Source organism: Leopardus geoffroyi, chromosome C3 (assembly GCF_018350155.1).
Source record: "Leopardus geoffroyi isolate Oge1 chromosome C3, O.geoffroyi_Oge1_pat1.0, whole genome shotgun sequence".
In the NCBI taxonomy this organism is placed as follows: domain Eukaryota; kingdom Metazoa; phylum Chordata; class Mammalia; order Carnivora; family Felidae; genus Leopardus; species Leopardus geoffroyi.
Genome location: NC_059338.1, coordinates 18,888,630 through 18,906,892, shown reverse-complemented (window position 1 = coordinate 18,906,892; position 18,263 = coordinate 18,888,630). Strand labels below are relative to the sequence as shown.

Below are 18,263 nucleotides of genomic sequence, written 5' to 3'. Positions count from 1 at the left end.
TTAAATGCCACCCAATTTCTCATTATCAATTTTGGATATAAAGTTATTGAAATATTTTTTTCTTACTTAAACAAATGTACTCTACTGATATTACATGTAATTCTCTACGGCTTACTCTTTTCTAATGTATGGATTAACTTGTCATCAGAGCATTAAGTTTAATAGAAAAAGATTTGGAATATTTATATGACATATGTTTATTGATTTGTTATTAAAATTTATTTATTAACATGAGTTATTATTTTTTTATTTGTGAATCACTGTGCTTAGTTTTTAGAGTATTACATTATAAAAGCAAAGCTTCAACCTCTTATCTGTCTTGAAAAACAATTCGCACACGAATAAGTGAAGCAGTTCTTCTTTTTTGAATAATTATTGTTTCAACCTTTTACCATTTCTGTGAGTAATGCAGAAACCTGTGTCTCTATTTTTCACCTTTTCTATTTTCCAGGCCTCTATTTTCAATTGTCTGCCACAACTTTATGTGTATCCTTGTGGTGCCAAGACCTTTCCAAAGATAATTTCAGGAAATTAATATCAAAATCCTCAACTCCCCATGTGTTCTTTCTCAGACTTCATCTTTATTGAGAGTCCAAGTATTTATGTTGATTTACTTGTTCAACCTCACCATTAATAGCAGCCCTTCTCCACTTAAAAAAAAAAAAAAACAACAACAAAGCATTAGTTGATTCTGGATCAGCATTCCTAGGATACATTCCTTTGAAATGTATACAAGATTTTAGGTCACTATATTTGACAAGTGGAAACACTGGTGTCTCGAAGTAGAATTTCATCAGAGCAAGGAAAGCATCAATAAGAATTATTCAAGGTAAAAGCATCAGGCAACAAATTAGGAACAAAACTACATGACCTCACTATATTAGAATGAACATTCTGAAATGAGATGTCAAAGAGATGCACACAGAACATTAATTTTGACCTAAAAAAAGTGAAATCAAATGTTTTCTGGCAGTGAGGAAGCTAGGTTTACCTGCTTGTTTGTCCTCGAGATCTGGCTTCACCGGTTAGCTTACAAACAGACACTTCAAAACTTGAAAAAGCCATACCTGCAACTCCAAATTATTGATGATGATACATGTAATATATGACAAAGAGTAACTCATAAGAAAGTGTTAATAAATATACTAACATTAATATATTCATATTAATATATTAATAACATTCCAATGTTTCCAACGCCTGGTTAATTTAACATATCAAACAAAGTACTTCTGAGTGAAAGGGTAAAGGAGTAATGAAAAGTCATTTATTAAGTCTTGGTAATAACTTTTTGGTAAAATTCCCAGAAACTGAGATGTGAATGATTCATATGATTGAGTAACAAATACTTTTCCAGATCAGTTGGTTCTTAATGTTTTATTTCAACAAAATTGACAGAGGACTGGTTTATTATCAAATAGGAGATTTATTGATAGGTCACTATAATTGTTTTGTTTTGTTTTTGTTTTTGTTTTGCTTATAGTAAAAATTTAATGATATTCCCTCATAAAACTGTTTTATTTCCTATTTTCTTTATTTATTGATGTATTGGAACAAATTTTCTTTTTTCTTTTTTTAAATATTCTTAAGAGTTTATTAGAGACTAGTTTCACAGGCCATAAGGAAATAGAAGGACTATGTACAGCATTACAGGAAACAGGCAGGGAGCTGAGGAGGGCAAGAACAGTCTAGGGCCTTGGTGGGCGCGTTCCTGGGTGAGGAGACCACCAAAGGGAAACCAGACAACTTCATGAGACTGAACACAAAGGCATAACAAACAAACAGGCCTGTGGTAACTTGGCCCCGGGCAATCGGGCCCATGCCTTTGTGGACTATATCCATATCTCTGTGGCCACAGATCAAATAAAGCATCTCATCCCCCTGGAAGGCGGTTGCATCCTGAAAGGGACGTGCTCGTTGGACTTCCTCATCCATGAGGATCCTCACTGTGGGACCCATGGGAATCCTCATGCCAGGTGGTGGGTCCATCATGCCTGGAGGGGGTTCCTCTCAGCCCTTAGGTGGGGAAGGACACCACAGCCAGGTGGATACTGGGTTGGGGCCCCGGCAATACTGGCTATAGCAGCAACTGCAGCAACCTAAATGTCTCTTCCTTGGGGGGGTCATCACCTGTTGGGCTGGCCCACCAACCCCTCGGCCGGGCACAGAAAGTCCTGCAGGAGTGTGGGGCATTGGAACACCACCTAGGATTCCTCTGTCATCAGCTCTGCTAATCCCTGGGCCTCTGGCAGCTCCAGCAGGTGGCACTCAGACAATGTCAGTATCTTTGGGAAGAGGTCCCTCTCCTGGCATTGAGACCAGTTTCTCCTCCCCAAGCAGCACCAGACCAAGGACTTCCTTCTTTCTCTTCCTGTTTTGAATTATTTGGCATGATCTTCCTGAACTCACTACAGTCACAGAGGATCAGATTCACACGCTTGTTTAAAGCCTTGAAGGTGCCAATGAAGATACGGGAGTCTTGAGGGATGCACCTTATCCTGTAGTCGATGTACTGCAGCATCGTGCTGCTCTTGTCCACAGTCATGGTGGCCGTTCTGATGGCTCCCATTCCCACCAGACTCGCATTGGCAGGGGCTTGGATGCCAGCCCACTTCCCTGGAATAGATTTCTTAGAGCTTAACATATATAAGGATGAAAAGCAGGAAAATGATTTTTATTAACATATATTTCTAGCCAAAAAACCCATAAACTAATGAACACTAAAACCCTATCAAGTCATTAAAATCCTGTGTTTTCAATAAGATGGTAGCATTTGTTTTTAAAGATTATTTACCAATACATGTACTAAATTTAAATCTACTGAGTTGTGTGTTACCAGTAATTATAATGATTACATCGAGAGTTAACATTCTTTAGCTTGAAGATTTTCATTATTAGAAAAGTACATATTGAGGTGCAGGTGGCTCACCTGGTTAAGCACCTGACTCTTGGTTTTGGCTGAGGTCATGATCTCAGGGTTTGTGAGTCTGAGCTGGTGCTGGGCTCTGTGCTAACAGAACAGAGCCTGCTTGGGATTCTCTCTCTCCCTTTCCCTCTCTTTCTCTCTCTCTCTCTCTCTCTGTCCCGCGTCTGCTTGTGTGTTCTCTCTTTCGCTGTCAAAATAAATAAATAAACTTAAAAAATTAAACAAAAGAAAAGCATGTATTGTATAATTTATGCCATAAAATTTTATGTTATCTCTACTTGTCAGTAAAATATACACACATCATCAATTATTTATTTTCATAGCAGTGATATGTGACTGAGGTCAGGAAAGATGCTTATTAGTGAATATATATTAGAACAAAAATATGTAGGTATCGTGAAATGAATTAACAAACACATATGCACATACACACACCTCACTCATAAATTTTTTCTAGTAGATGTTATTAGATCCCAAATTGCCAGGACAAGCGTCCATTGTTACATAAGGAAATACAATGTAATATTTTTATTTTAAAGTAGAATTATTTGTTTGTTTGTTTAATGCTTTTGTGTTTATTTTGAGATAGCACAAGCTGGGGGAGGGACAGACAGAGCAGAGAGAATCCCAAGCAGGCTCTGTACTCTCACTATGGAGCCCATTGAGGGGTTTGATCTCATGAACCAGAAGATCATGTACCTGGTCAAATTGGAGGCTTAACAGACTGAGCCACACAGGTGCCCCAAAAGAGAAGTATTTATAATGCAACAAATTGCTACTCTAGGTTTATTTAATATGTGATGAAAATTTTAGATGGCAACTTGATAATGTCCAAGGAATTCCTTAGTTTTTCACGCTATTTTGGGTGAACAGCATTGAAGAGCACTAGTCAGCTGGTCATTTTCACTTTGCTGCTTGTCTTGCCAGAAAGTATATTTTGCCTTGCCAGAACATATACTTGCACATTACAGCTTTCTTAGTGTCTCATCAATTTTGAAAAATTTTTAATATATTTATTCGTAAAATATTGCTTTTTTCCTTCTTACCTCTTATTCTGGGGTTCCACTAAATATATTTTTAGACCTTTTAGTCATGACCTATATATCTTTTATACTGTCTTCTGTATTTTATATTCTTTTGCCTTTTTTTTACTACTTTGTATTCAATATTTTTATGACCTATTCCAGTTTGCTTATTATCTGTTTAACTCTTTCTAGCCTGCTATTAGTCCATCAGTTATTTCTTAACTTCAGTTTGCAGAATTTCCATTAGATTATAATTTATAATTTCCAGTGCCCTGTTTCATATGCTCCCTTTAACAGAACATCCTGGGCTCAGAACTCAGCTTCCTTAAGCAATGGCTCAGTGCCAAGTAGACCTTCTCTAATTAGTATTTTGGTGTTTTCACTCTATTTTTCCTGTACATTAAAAAAAAAAAAATCCCCAGGAGAGCCTTAAAAAACTCAAAAAGGTTTTGAATGATTTGTCTCTCGACTTCTTCCCCATCCCCCAAAAAACTTTTTACAGAATGTCAGTTTTCTTCTTGCAGGGATAGATAAGTAGATAGATAGATAAAGAGATAAACATAATTGTAAAATCCAATTTTGTAGTAAATGTCAATTAGGTATTGACCAGATGTTTCTTTTTCTTCTTCTTTTTATATACTGATCACTTTGAATATTTACCTTTTTTATTAAATTTTCCTATGTAACAAGATGGCTTAAATTGAAACTATTTTCTTGAAGTATCATAATAAATACTAAACAAGTAAAGAACCCTAAATATTAATCATATAGACTTATCTTCATTTTTGAATGTTTTCCTCAGAGATATTAATTCACTAAACTTGCATGTAGACAAGTAATGAATCATATCATAGAGCTGTCTTAATACCTGGCAAGGACATGAACTGTGTAACAGTGGAAATCAGTCCATCTGCTTCCTTGTAGTCTCAATGATCACTCCTGAATAACAGAGTTGGATAAGTTATGCATTGTTAATAACAAGAGATAAGCATTATCATCAACATTCTGTAACTCCTTTACCATTGCCACAACCCATTGTCTTGTGATATCTATGTAAATGTGAGCTAATAGTCTGAAAGTAAAAGAAAATATTGAAAACTACTTGAAATCATGTGGTGGAAAATAAATGCATCTCTTTTTAAAGGTATAGGAAGGTAGGCTCTACCTACATTATGTAAAAATAACTAAATATTCTAAACAATTAGGTTAAGGAGACAAAGGAAGAGAAATACCATATAATTTTATTCATATGTGGAATTTAAAAAAACAAAAAAAAATGAGCAGAGAGAGAAAGAGAGAGACAAACCAAGAAATAGATTCTTTCTTAATTATAGAAACCTAAATGATGGTTACCGGAGGTGGGGGAGATGGGTTAAATAGGTGATGGGGCTCCAGGAGTGCACTTGTTGACGTGAGCGCTGAGTGATGTATGGAAGTGTTGAATCACTATACTGTACACCTGAAACTAATATAACCCTGTATGCTAACTAACTGGAATTAAAATGAACATTTTAGGGATGCCTGGGTGGCTCAGTCTGGTCTGACAGGTCAGACAGAGCCTGGAACCTGTTTTGGATTCTGTGTGTCCATCTCTCTCTGCCCCTCCCCCACTCTCGCTCTGTCTCTCACTGTCTCAAAAATAAATAAAATATAAAGAAAAAAATTAAAAATAAAAAAATAAAACATTTTTTTACATAAATGAAGAAACAAAGAGCCAATTACATTTTTAAAAAATCAGGTAATCTGAGGGATTAAACACTTCTATCATTTCTGAGATTCTTGGACAGTGCACAGAATCAGCACATGTTGAGAAGAATTACAAATATTTGCAATTTTGAAGGCTTAGATCTTTTTTCTTTCTTTTTTTTTCTCTTTCTTTTTTTGGCTTAGATAATTTTCTAATGATTGTTTAAAAAAATTTTTTAATGTTTGTATTTATTTTTGAGACAGAGAGAGACAGAGCACAAGCAGGGGATGGGGCAGAGAGAGAGGGAGACACAGAATCCGAAGCAGGTCCAGGCTCCAAGCTGTCAGCACAGAGCCCAACGGGGGGCTCGAACTCACAAATTGTGAGATCATGACCTGAGCTGAAGTCGGTCGCTTAACCGACTGAGCCACCCAGGCGCCCCTATTTTTAATTGTTTTTAAATGTTTGTTTATTTTTTGAGAGAGAGGGAGACAGAGTGCAAGGCGGGGAGGGGCAGAGAACAAGGGAGACACAGAATTGGAAGCAGCCTCCAGGCTCTGAGCCATCAGCACAGAGCCTGATGCGGGGCTCAAACTCACAGACGGTGAGATCATGACCTGAGCCAAAGTCGGATGCTCAACCGACTGAGCCACCCAAGCGCCCCTCTAATGATTGCTTTAAATCCATGACTTATATATTAAATTGTTGGCCTTTTTTGAAGATTTTAAATATGTGTTATACCTTTTTTCTTTGTCAAAAAACAAAAAACAACTTATTTGCATGTTATGCTCTTTAAGGGCTTCAAGTCCTCCTTCCAGACTATCTTCAGGAGCGTTTTGTACAAGCGGCTTTGAGCTACATCGCTTGCAATTCAGAGGGAGAGTTCATCTGCAAGGACAATGATTGCTGGTGTCAATGTGGTCCCAAATTTCCAGAATGCAACTGCCCCTCCATGGACATTCAAGCCATGGAAGAGAATCTTCTTCGAATAACTGAAACCTGGAAAGCCTACAACGGTGACTTTGAGGAATCAGGTAAGATAAGTTTTAATGCAACACTTAAACTTGGTCAGAAATAAAAAACAAAAAATACTATACTGAAATGGCTACTTTCTTTTTGGAAGAAACTATTACATAATTGGAAAGCCTTTTATTTAATTTCTGTTATTATTGCTTCAAATAGACATCTATATCACTTTTATTACCAATGATTCTGTATTTTACTGAAAACATATCGTGCTTTGTGTATTGCTATGTACCATGGGCACTAGAACCTAACCTGCTCTTGAGCTCATTATTAGTCATTTAAGAAAGAAAGCTTTTGCCTTTCTCAATATAAGAATTTATCATCTGATTTCCCTGATATATCTCTAGCCTTTTCTAATAGCGCATGGGTTTCATTTGTGAGGCAAAAACGCAGAGAGCATTTTTTTGTCCTATACCTTCTTTACATTAACATGAATTTCATGAATGTGCACCTTCACTGAACTCTTTATTTTTTAATCAAATTTAAATCAATTTTGATTTATGTTTGTGGGTTTTTGTTTTTGTTATATCTGAATTTTGATGAGTGTGTATATGCGCTTTCAATATTGTTTCTTATTGATTACATAGCCTGTAATAGCCTTCATTTCATAAAGCACTGAATTTTAATAAAAGATTAAGGATGTCTCAACATAAAATTGAAAATGTTGATAAAATCATATATAATAATACAAGATAAAAGAATAATTAAAATCCTTAGATTATGGTGAGCATAATTGTATAGTAATTACTCAAAAGTGTTGGGCATGTCTAACTTTCAAATGGGCAAAAGAGGTTTTAACTTCCAAGAGGCCAGACTTATAGGACTGAGTGTTAGAATTCTTCTGGTGATTGGATTAGCCAAACATACTTAAAAAGTGACAACAAAATTCAACATCCATTCATGATAAAAGAACTTAACAAATTAGGCATGGAAGGGACATATCTCAACAAAATAAAGACCATCTAGGACAAGTCCACAGCTAACATCAGATAAGAAACAGTACAATTGATGGTTGCAACAAAACATCATCTTTTTGTGGAATAGAACCACCAAATTATAAAATAAAAGGGTAGGCAAATAAATGTAGGAAGGGTTGACGAATTTAGAAATTCTTGAGGTATATTTTGATCAAAATAGTGCTTAATAAGTAACAATTTTCAATTATAAATATTTTCAAATATAAATATTTCTATTTATATAAACAGGAAGAACTGTTTAGAATCAAAGATCCTTATCCCCTTGAAATTGTTGGAAAATCTTATGAATCTCTCTTTCTATAGTTTATATATTTTTTTCTTTTTTTAAGTTTTAATTTAAAATCCACTAAGTTAACATACAGTGTAATATTAATTTCAAGTGTACAGTATAGTGATTCAACACTTTCATACAATAATGGGTGCTCATCCCAAGCACATGCCTTAATACCCATCACCTGTTTAATTCATCCCCCACCCACGTCCCCTCTGGTAACCATCAGTTTGCTCTTTATAGCTAAGACTCTGTTTCTTGGTTTGCCTTCCTCTCTCTCTTTTTTTTTCCCTTTTGTTTGTTTTGTTTCTTAAACTCCATATATGAGTGAACTCATATGTTATTTGTCTTTCTCTGACTGACTTATTTCCATCTGCAGCCACGTCATTGCAAATGGCAAGATTTCATTTTTTATGACTGAGTATAACGTCTTCTTTATCCATTCACCAGTCAATGGGCACATGGACCGTTTACATAATTTGGCCTTTGTAGATAATGCTGCTATAAACATTCAGGTGCATGTATCCCTTTGAATGAGTATTTTTCTATTCTTTGGGTAAATACATAGTAGTGCAATTTGCTGGCTCACAGGGTAGTTCTGTTGTTAACTTTTTGAGAAGTCTTCATATTGTTTTTCAAAGTGGCTGCACCAGTTTACATTCCCACCAACAGTGCAAAAGGCATCCAAATGAACAAGGAAGAAGTAAAAGTTTCAGTATTTGCAGATGATATGATACTCTCTATAAAAAGTCCAAAAGATTCCACACACACACACACACACACACACACAAACCTGCTAGAACTGATAAAAAAATTTAGTAAGATCACAGGACACAAAACCAATGTACATAAATCTGTTGCATTTCTATACACCAATGATGAAGCAACAGAGAGAGAAATTACAGAATCAATCCTATTTATAATTGCACCAAAACCAACAAGCTATCTAGGAATAAACCTAATGAATTTCTAATCTCAAATTTTTCTTTCTAATTTTCCCGGTAGAATACTCAGATACCATGCCTGAGACATTTGTAATGTTTTATTCATGCATACCATCTGATGTTTAAAAATAATTCTGGAATACAGTACTTTTAGATAAATTATAATATACGGTAGTCTCCCTGGGTTTAAATTAAAAACAACAACAACAACAACTTCCATTTCATAGTACAGTGTATGATAGGTTAGATCAGGGAATCCTCTGGGCCTCTCTATATTTGTGGAATTCACACAGGAATGCTACACTTTTTATTTTGCCTTGGAAATTTTATTGAAATAGAGGGCACCTAGGTGGCTCAGTTAGTTAAGCATCTGACTTCAGCTCAGGTCATGATCTCACAGTTTATGAGTTCAAGCCCCACATTGGGCTCTGTGCTGACAGCTCAGAGCCTGGAGCCTGCTTCAGATTCTGTGTCTCTCTCTCTCTCTCTGCCCCTCCCCGCTCGCATCTGTCTCTGTCTTTCAAAAATAAATTAACATTAAATTTTTTTAAAGCAAAGTTTATTAAAATACAAATCACCAAAAGAGCATTTGGATTTTGTTTCCAGGTAGAATGTAGTATATTGAAGTAAGGCAGCACTTCCACTGATAGTGCTAGGAAGGTAAATAATTTTTTAAATTATATTTTTACGCATGTAATAGGTCACAAAAGCAACAAAACTAACTGAAATAAAATTTCTGACCGGAGGTATAAGCTGGCGATTCACATGTTTTTTTCCCTCCTTTCTTTCTCCCCTCCTCCCTCCTCCTTCCCTCTCTCCCTCCCTTCCTCCCTCCCTCCCTCCCTCCCTGCTTCTTTCCTTCCTTTCTTTTATTCACTAATTTACTTAGTTCTGTGAACATTTGACAGTTCTTGATTTAGAGTAGACTCTGAGGACTGTGCATTTAGCCACTCAAAGAGTGGCTGAAGGAAGAAAGATAAACCTGCAAAACTTTCAGTGGTTGTGGACATCAGAGTGACAAAATTCTAGATCTGATAGACCTAAAGAAGTTCAGTTTTAATACAAGGTGTTTGCTGAATTTTAGACAGTGTTAGATGCTATAAAATGATTCAAAAGTCTCTGAAAGTGGAAAGAAGTTAATCACAGACTTTCAAGAGCTTAAGACAAAAACTCTCGAAAAGGAGGAGCTTGAAAATAAAACTGGCAAGGATGGAAAACCCCTACAGAAAATGATGAATTGACACAGTTTCTACAGCTGCTTTTCCCTGGGGCACATTTATCAGTTCCAGTCAGAGCTAGAAGCTGAGAACCTAGGATTAGCTCTTGGAAAATGCTGCTCTTCCAGAACACTGAAACCAGAAGAATATTTTGCATTTAGTGTAGATCAAAGAGAGAGTATTGGAGACTTAAAGGCTTTTAATGTCATGGTCAGTCTCCTCTTTAAAAATGTTTGTCTTATTTTGAATCTACCTGTGGCAGATGACTAAAGAGATAAACTAAAATCTCTCAGTGATAATGGAGTCTTCGCAGTGTTACAGACCCGAAGAAGCAAATGCTCAAAAGGTGGATAATTGAAAGTTTGAAAGAACCACCCTTTAACAACAGGGGAGACCCAGAAGTAGATTGAGTCCTATACAATTATAGCCCAGCACTAATGCAGTTTAAATCTTGATCTTAAGGAGTTGACCCTGAAAAAATTAAACCCCATAGCATCTGTTAAATATGGAGAGGGTGGCCTCTTGAGGTTGAAAGATTTTCTAAAGAGTCTGCAGTTCTTTTGATATATGATGGACATAAAACCATAATTTACAACATATGTGAGCACACAAGACCTTGTAGATAATGTCAAAGAGAAAAGAAACCAGACAATAGATGTCAGATGACTCCAATATTGAAATTACTAGAAAAGATTTCAGATAATTGTTATTAAAATGTTCAAAAAAGTAAAGGAAAGAAATGATAGTGTAGATGAAGATGTTGAAACATTCACCAAGATTTGGAATCTACAGAGGTGGACTAAAGGATATTCTAAAACATAAAAGTACAGTAACTGCAATCAATAGCTCAGTCTTTTTAATAAGAGTTTTAATAAGAGTTTTGGCACAATGGATGGCAAGGTTAGTGAATGTGAAGACAGATGAATAGAACAGACAAAATGGAAGCAGTGAGGAAAGCAATCACAAAATATTGGAGACATGCATACAAGGTCTAACATATTTTTTAATCTGAGGCATAGGAGGAGTAGATGGTAAAATGGCATAAACGATATGCAGAGACATAATGGATACAATTTGTTTTTAACTAAGAATCCATACAAGTCAACCTACAGATAAAAAAGCACAGCAAACACAAACACAAAGAAAGATAAATAAAAAGAAAATCACAGATAGACACAACATAGAGAAACTGTTGGGGAGAAAAGGGCAGAAAATAGTTTTCAATATAATTAGAGAAAAAAAAGACATTACTCTCAATGGAGTAATAATAGGTCTGACTCATCAAAAAACAAAAGATTTTGACATCTTTAAAAATAAAAAAAATAACTATTGATTTATAATTATTTACCAGTCCACAGCTTTTCAAAACTGAGGCTGAAAATAAAGATGTGTTCAGACAAGAAATGCTGGGTAAAGACATAGAAATGCAAAGAGGAAGAGGAATAATAGAGTAAGCAAATATATGAGAGTGAATACAAGTGAATATCAACTGTACAAAATAATAATTATAATGTGATGTGGAAACAATATAGATGTATATAGAATTTTGATATATTACAATAGCATAATAATGAGTGACGAATGGAAAGAGTTAATATTCTCAGTATTCCAAGGTGCTCCTATTGCTAAGGATGTGTTAAGTGATGTAATTTGTATTAGAGTGAAATAAATCAAAGACATATATTCATAATCTCTATGATAATTCTAAAATAAGGAAAATGCTTAAAATCTAGAAGAAGGAAATCAAATAAAAATATTTTATTACCCCCACAAAAGACAATAAAGTAGAAAATAGAAGAAGAATCATCTGTATCAAGTAGATAAATCCAGTTATAAAGGGATAAGTTTAGATTGTCCTTTCAATAAATTGTAACTGGTCAGATATAATCCCACTATAATGGTTATTTATATTAAATATTATATTTTTCTTATCACATTAAATATTCTAAGTAAAAGACCACAGGACTGGTTAAAATAACATAGCAATAATAATAACAATAATAGTAATAAAAGATTATTTGTTATTTACTAGTGACATGCTAAAGACATAGATAAATTGAGGTTAAAGGATGGAAAAAAATATGTAATGTAAACCTAGCTAAAAGTGCTCATTTATAATACAAGATATATTAATTGAAATAAAATATTTTATGCTAATAAAACAGTCAATCCAACAGAAATATAATTATTAATTTATATGAACTACAAAATGAAAATTGTACCCCATCAGTTAACTAGTCAAGTTAGGCTTTATTTAAGACTATTGTAATTGGGGCGCCTGGGTGGCTCAGTTAGTTAAGCATCAGGTCATGATCTTGCAGTTTGTGAGTTTGAATTCTGTGTGGGGCTCTATGCTGACAGCTCAGAGCCTGGATGGAGCCTGCTTTGGATTCTGTCTCCATCTCTATCTGCCCCTCCCTCTCTCTTTCTCTCTCTCTCTCTCTCTCTCTCTCTCTCTCAAAAATAAATAAACATTAAAAAAAATTGAGACTAAGGAGAGAGACTTACAGTAGGAAAGAGAAGTTGAACTCAAATCCTCTGAAACAAAATGAGGGAGGATTTTTAAAACATTGGGATTAGCTCATGGTAAAGTACAAGAAAACATGACCAGGAAAGCTGGTCAACATGATTAAGCTAGCTGTGTTTGCTCATCGTCCCTTATTTAAGTTTGTCTTCTACTTTCCCCCAGAGGCTGGAGAATAGAGGTACTATCTCCTTTTCTTTGGATGATTACATTTCCAAGAGGTCACTCCCAGATCCTTGAGAAAGTCTTTATGGTTTATAAAGGATTTATATCTTAAAAAGGACACAGAAAGAATTTACCAATGCAAATTTTCATACAAAAAGGGAAATCAGGGGCCTGTAGTCAAGAAGAAACCTGTTCAAAATTTAGTGAATGTTGTGAATAAAATCCCAAATATTGACAGTAAAATACAAAAAAAAAAAAAAAAAGAAATTTAAAATTTCTGTAATTAAAAACAGCATTAAAAATGAGAAGGCAAGGGGCACCTGGTTAGCTCAGTTGGTTAAGCATTTGAGCCTTGGTTTTGGCTCAGTCATGATCTTGTGATTTGTGAGTTTGAGCCCCAAATCAGTCTCTGAGTTCTTAGCATGGAACAAGTTTGGGATTCTCTTTCTCCCTCTCTCTCTCTGCCCCTCCCCTGGTTGTGCTCTATTTCTTTCCCTCAAAATAAAAAAATAAACTTAAAAAAATGAGAAGGCAATTTATATAGAAGGAGAACATATTGGCAAGACATTTGTCAAACAAGGAACTCCTATGGATAATATATACAGGATAATATATCCTTCTAATTGATTAAAAAAATCAATAAAGAAATGGTCAAAATATTTCAACACCTTGCAAAAGGGGAACTCCACATGGAAAATAATTACACAGCAAAGTGTTCAATAGCATTAGTAATAAAAAAAAAAAGGCAAGTAGAGTCATAAAGCCACTCATGATAGCACTACTTACCTACTAGAATGGCTAAAATTAAAAAAAAGAAAGGAAGAAGGGGAAGAGGAAGGGGAAGAAAAAGAGAAAGAAGTGGGGGGAGGGGAAGAGACAGGGGAAGGGAAAGAGAAGGGAAAGGGACATTATTCTCAACACTCTGAAAGTAGAAAATACCAAAATGCCTATCAAGAGGAAAAGAGTAAAAAAATCACATTTACACAATGGAATTCTATGAAGCTAAGTGAATAAATGATCTACCCAGGATGATATAAATAAATCTAAGTATCAAATTGAGCAAAAGACCAAAAGCAAAAGTATACGTACTATGTGATTCCATTTATATGAAGTATAAAAATAAGCAAAGTTCATCTATCCTAGTCCAAGTGGGGGCTTCAGTTCCTTTGCTGAGGCAAGTGCTGATGTGACAGATGAGGGTCTGAGGTGCTTCTTTGGTGCTAAAAAGTCATTATCCCTCACTCCAGAGGCTGCTACAATGGCATGTTCCATTTTTGAAAATTCTGAGTTCACACCTACGATATGTGCATCTTACTCTATTTATATCATAATTTAATACAAATTAAAAATTAAGAGCAAGAATCCTGGCATGCAAATAATCAGAAGGACATACTTCCAGAATAATTGAATAAAGTAAACATTTTTAATGCTCATTATATGTTATGTGCCAAAATATGTAATTGGTGAAAAATTAGTCAGAAACATTCAATGGCCAGAGGCTCTGAACTACTAGCTAAAAGCTAATGCTAATTACAGTCGGACTTTTTCACCCCCACCATATCAAAAAAAAAAAAAAAAAAAAAAAAGTCAGACTTTTTCATCTTAACTCCTGTGTGTACTGTCCATCTCAGGTTAAAACCAGATTCTTACCATATTGGTTCAATTTTGTCAATGTTGAAAAAAAATGATTTACTGTATCAATCTATGTTTGGATGATATTTCTGAAACTATTTACAATATTGAAAAAACATAATATTTTTTTTGTTTCAATTGGTATATAGTGTATTTATTTAGCTGAATCAAATTTAATTTGAAGAGTGACCCTACTTTGCTGTAATTTTTTGATTCATGATAGATAATATTGAAGTGTTTTTTTTTTTTTCAATTTCAACACAAAGATAAAGAATGAATCTAAACTTTTTATTAGTACACTACATCTTTGGTAAAACCACATTTACTTACGCACACAACAGGTAAAATATTTTTACTGGACTCCTTTCAAAATTAGTGAAATGTATGGAAGAACACACTTGATACTTTTGAGAAGAGTTTTTTCCTGAGAAAGAAAATTTCCTTTTTTTGCCTCCTAGACATAAGCAAAATATAAAAAGTAATGAGGCAGATATTGCATTGGGAAAAGGTTTTCAAATGATCTCATCACCCACAGGCTCCTATAAGTTAATAGACTTTATTCTAAGTACTTTGATTGTAAGGAAATGCACCAACTTATATCATTTTGATTAAGAATGATGATAAGGTGATTTTCAAATATTTAAGTTTACTTGACAACTTTTTAATGCAAGCAATTAACGAATCTAAAATATATTTTTATAGAAGCTGAAGAAAAAATACATTTCAGATTCTATTGGAGCAGGATAACTTGTTTGTAAATACGTTTCTGTTTTGTGTGTTTTCTCTTATCACCAAGTATAAAATTAAATCAGCTGACCAGATTAATGTACGTTGTTAAGCCATTTTTATATTTGGTTATATATGATTCATTTTGTTTTGTAATACAAGTCCTGGAAAACATGCCTTTTACAGCCTGCCAAAAAGGTGTCAGAAAATTTTAAAATAGAGTGTATTTTTTTCATATCTTGCAACCTGAGAGAATTTTGGTTGTAAGAACTATATTTGAATAAATGTATTTATTCTCTACCTTTATATTTTCAGAAACAAATTAATGTTGTTCAATAAGAAACAGTGGTGGCATATATGCAACAGCAATTATAGTGAAAGAAAGGATCTAGGATAGAGATACAGAGAAAGACGTAGGGAGATATAGATGCAGACAGCAAACGAAACATGTGCACACAGTAACAGTAACCAAACAAACATTGATGTCTCCTATATAATTTGAAAAAAACAATATTTTTGCCAATTGCTACCCAGGTTTTGGTCAGGAATTCTATCCTAATGAAAAACATGGAAGACCTTACAGTTTTAGAGATGTATCTAAATAAATAAACTTAAAATTCATTTTGATTTGGATCACGCCATCATTTACTAAAATTACTAGAAAAATAACCACTATCTAGGTAACAATATAGTATCTTTTCCATATAATATCCTAAGTTATCCTTAATTCTTCTTTGGATGAATAAGAAACTTAATTATTTAAGCTACAACTATGGAATATAATGATACAAGTGATAGCTAATCTTTAAGTAGTAACTAATCTTAAAAAAATAAAGGGCTTTACATACAGCACAAATCTTTTAGAATTTTTTGACATGACATCTTTACTCTTTGGAGAAATTGTGTCATCCCTTGGTATGTGGGAAATCTAAGGTGTATTGTATGTTGTCAACATAAATCTCTATCAGAATCATGTCCTATTAAATGTAAGGATATTCGTTTAATAAACCAGGAATGACAGCTGGAGGCCACCTTGTAATGGAAAGTGTTTAGGTGTTACTTTTAGAGAACACTGTCCATTTGACACTTCATCTGAAAAATGGATAAACTTTCTAATGTTATAAAGAGAAATTGTATGGACTATAAAAGTTGCGTTAACTTTATTTACAAATGTTTTTTTTAAATATAGACTATTATTAATTTTCTTTCCCCAGAGCAGTTTCTCCTTCAGATGATAGTTAATTATAACTTTACAGAAAAACAATATTTTCCAGAGAAAATAAGTGCATCTGAATAAAACCCTTGAATTTTAACTAACTGTCCAGTTTACATGTTATAATCTTTAATGAAATCTTACTGTTTGCTGCTCAGTATTCACCACTAAAGAGCCTCAAATTTTCTTTGAAGAACTGCCCCCATTCCCATTCGTAGTATTGCCGTGTATGGTACTTAGCTCATACTGAGATCCAGAATTGCACTCTGATTAATGCAAGCAAATCACCAGAATCCACTCCCTTAGCTACAAAGATCAGTTTAAGACACATGAAAAATTGGGTCAATGAGACCCAGAAATATATTTCCCAGGAGTATTTGAAGGAGATGAAAGATGCCTATTTTTTCCACTATAGCTATAGGGAATGTTATTAATTTTTCTTCTTAGATAAGAAGAGCATAGTCATAAGACCTGTAGAGCGCCATCTTGCAACTATAGGAATTGCTTGACCCATGCAGGACGGAAAAATATATTTCTTTGGTTACATTGTTTTGCTGTTAAATCACTCCTGCTTCAAAGTCACCTTTTCTTTAGTTTCAGTTACATGAACCCGTAAACTTCCTCCATTGTGTAGGGACTTTGAGATGATCTACCATTCAGGACAGGCTAGTAATAACTGCAGTAATCAACAACCCCCAAATATCTTTGGATTGTAACATCAATGTTTATTTCTTCCTCACATGACTATGGCAACTTAGCTGGCAATTTTGCTCTCTGCCCTCGTTCTAAGGCTCAGGCTGACAGACCAGGCCCCATGGGGAAGAGTGATCACCACAGAGAAGGAAAATAACATGGCAGGCGATGCGTGTATTAAGTCTTAAAGCTTAGCCAAAAAGTGATACATAACACCAATGCTAAATTTCATTGGTCAAAACAAGTTATCCTTGCCTACCTAAAGAGGGATCTTTTTCCTTAAAAGAGATCCTTAATATTTATAAAAAATTGTAATGATTTCACACTCCATTGTTCTGATTACTAGATATTCAATTTCCTCCTCTTCTCAGATGCAGAACCCGCATCCCCATGAAAGACAGAACCTAAGTCCCATCTATTACTGTGTTGAGCTCAGAGGAGTGATACTTGGCAACCTCTTAATCCAATCCATATGTGGTTTCTTTTTTTACAGAGACATGAACCAAACAGCAAGTTATGTGTCCCAGACATACCATACACCAAGATAGAATCAACCAGGATAATTATAGTGAGCACCTCCACCTAGAAAGGGGAAAAACAGGGAACACAGAACAATCTTGTTGGTACCAATGATGAAATTCTATTCCAAAGACATTTTGAGGGCCCAGACCTGGGAATATCCCTTGATTGGTCCTCAACTTTTATCTCTGGGAGTGGCTCTCTTGTTGACTGTTTCCAAATTCCAAAGTATATGTGATCTTTCTATTCCATTTCCTCCTTAGTCACATGTGAGGTGAGAATCAGAAAATGTGACTGGGGAACCACTTTCTCAGTCTGCTTTCTGCCCAAACATTGGAAGGTCATTTTAAATCTTAAACTTCACATTTTTTTTTTTTAACCCAGGTTCATGGGTTCTTTGGCAGCACAACTTATGTAAAACTTTGCTGCTCTTTTATCCATTTGAATTCAATCAATTCCATGGGCCAACAGCCACACCCACAGTTTTTCCTAGACATGCCTTCCATATTTGTTTTTTTCTTTTCTTTTCTTTTCCATCCTATTTCCTTTCCTACCTCTCTCATTTGAATCATGGGATTTTCTTAGACTTCTTTACTTGTGCCTTGTCCAATTAAGAATATGTGCTGAGTGCTACACCTTTTTTGTAAAGGTGTATTCACGGTAAATTCTGTAAGACACATTATTCTGTGGTTGTGAAAAAAAACGTGAGGCCAGATAC

General features: G+C 34.7%; 1 protein-coding gene and 1 pseudogene across 3 annotated transcripts in view; one reads left to right on the top strand and one right to left on the bottom strand.

Annotated features, from left to right (window-relative positions):
• Positions 1-18,263, top strand: part of BRINP3 (BMP/retinoic acid inducible neural specific 3) — a 413,695-nt gene that overhangs the window by 281,459 nt on the left and 113,973 nt on the right. For all 3 annotated transcript variants that reach the window (XM_045455783.1, XM_045455784.1, XM_045455785.1), the window contains exon 6: positions 6,436-6,672. In XM_045455783.1, the coding sequence (XP_045311739.1) occupies positions 6,436-6,672 (237 nt within the window). The remainder of the gene's footprint in view (positions 1-6,435; positions 6,673-18,263) is intronic.
• Positions 1,689-2,609, bottom strand: LOC123586541 (annotated as a pseudogene).